At 43.7% G+C, this 1608-nt stretch overlaps 1 protein-coding gene across 2 annotated transcripts in view; it reads left to right on the forward strand.

Annotated features, from left to right (window-relative positions):
• The first annotated feature begins 1338 nt into the window (after positions 1 to 1338).
• LOC134196664 (MYCBP-associated protein-like) overlaps positions 1339 to 1608 on the forward strand; it is a 15664-nt gene continuing 15394 nt past the window's right edge. For both annotated transcript variants that reach the window (XM_062665871.1, XM_062665872.1), the window contains exons 1-2: positions 1339 to 1427; positions 1548 to 1608. The exon at positions 1548 to 1608 is cut by the window's right edge and continues 94 nt beyond it. In XM_062665871.1, coding sequence (XP_062521855.1) covers positions 1373 to 1427; positions 1548 to 1608 — 116 coding nt within the window. In that variant the 5' untranslated portion in view covers positions 1339 to 1372. The remainder of the gene's footprint in view (positions 1428 to 1547) is intronic.

The following is a 1608-nucleotide window of genomic DNA, read 5'->3' on the forward strand; positions in this document are numbered from 1 at the left end:
TACACATGCATAGCCAACAGGAAGCGGTGCACAACGCCCATGCACACAAGGTCCACCGCCACACTCTCCCGGATCAGACGTGACAACGACTTGAGCCTCAACCGTTGAGTGATGCAACCCATCAGAAGCAACAACAGTAAACACATAACTGGTGATAACCGGATCCAGTGAATGTGCCAGATACACAGCTCCTGTTATTTCATGAATATAAAACGTGTCAACTGTTGACAAAAGAGCAAAGGTAATATTTCGATAGGCAAACGACACATCAACATCAACAACAGTCGGTCTCAACACAACCTCCCCCATCTTCGCATCCACAAGCAAACTCGTTCGCAGCACACTCTCCACAAAAACAGGCGCATTATCATTCACATCAAGCACACTGACATCCACTTGGCTCGTCGCACGGAACTCCGAGCCACTGAAATTCGCAACCGAGAGGAAAACATCCACGCCCAACAAACGCATCACCAACACCTCAATGATGAAAACATATCGACCACGAATCTCTCGATCCAAAACACCACTTACACTAACCACTCCGTCGCCATCAATGCTAAACACGTCCTGCACACGCTCGTCTATAAACCGGAATGTGAAGGACACATTTGGCCACGAAACCGGAAGTAGTCCGGTCGCTACAACAAAACCTCCCACCGACGAGTTCTCGTCGATCGACGCGTTGTAGTGCGTCGAATTGAAGCGCAACGTGTCGTTAGCAACGCCGCATCGCTCTGCGCAGTCGTCGACGTAGCAAATTACTAGACAGGCATGCAAGCATGATGAGGCGGTCTGTGTGGGGCTGCTGACAAATTGACAAGCTGGAGATGGCGGGAAAATGAGGGACATGATGAAGAGAACGTTTCTCCAGCCGTAGAGTGTGTCTCCCAACGTCGTCATGCTGTACGATCAATTTCGAACGCAATTAGAATTGATAGGTTTGTATAACTGTAAGCCCCGCCTACTCGTTAGTGTACGTGTATAGTATACGGGTATTTGCTTAGTAACGCGCTTACTTCAATATCCCGTACTACTGTAGGTGCAAAATTTTAAGCGTAGATTTAAATTTAACAAAATCAAAAATATGCAAATTTATATTATACGGGATATACAAATAATTAACAAAATGAAAATATGCTAGTGGAGCCAGATTTGCTGTAATAGAGATACTTTTAAAATTTATAAATAAATAATTTATTTTTATTGCAATTAAACATATTAATGCATATACTTACTAGTTACTTATAGATAATTATAAATATGTATTACATACTGCAGATTTGCGTATCCCGTAATTTGTATATCCCGTATAATTTGTATATCCCGTATAATTTGTATATCCCGTATAACATCAACTATTTCTGTTACAATGGCGACTCGTTTGGGCATGAAACAGTCCAAGAAGGAACGACCGAAGTCTTCAGGTATTACCGATTGCGTCTAGTAGCTAGCGACAATCTCAACTGATTCGAGAGTTGTGTGGTCGCCATGACGACCACTGACTGCCATGACGACCAATGACTGCGTTTCTCTCTCTATCATAGACAAGAAGACAAAATCATCGCCTGGTGAAGAACACACGTCGCCCGAAGCTGGAAACACGGA

This window comes from Corticium candelabrum, chromosome 21 (assembly GCF_963422355.1).
Source record: "Corticium candelabrum chromosome 21, ooCorCand1.1, whole genome shotgun sequence".
NCBI lineage: Eukaryota > Metazoa > Porifera > Homoscleromorpha > Homosclerophorida > Plakinidae > Corticium > Corticium candelabrum.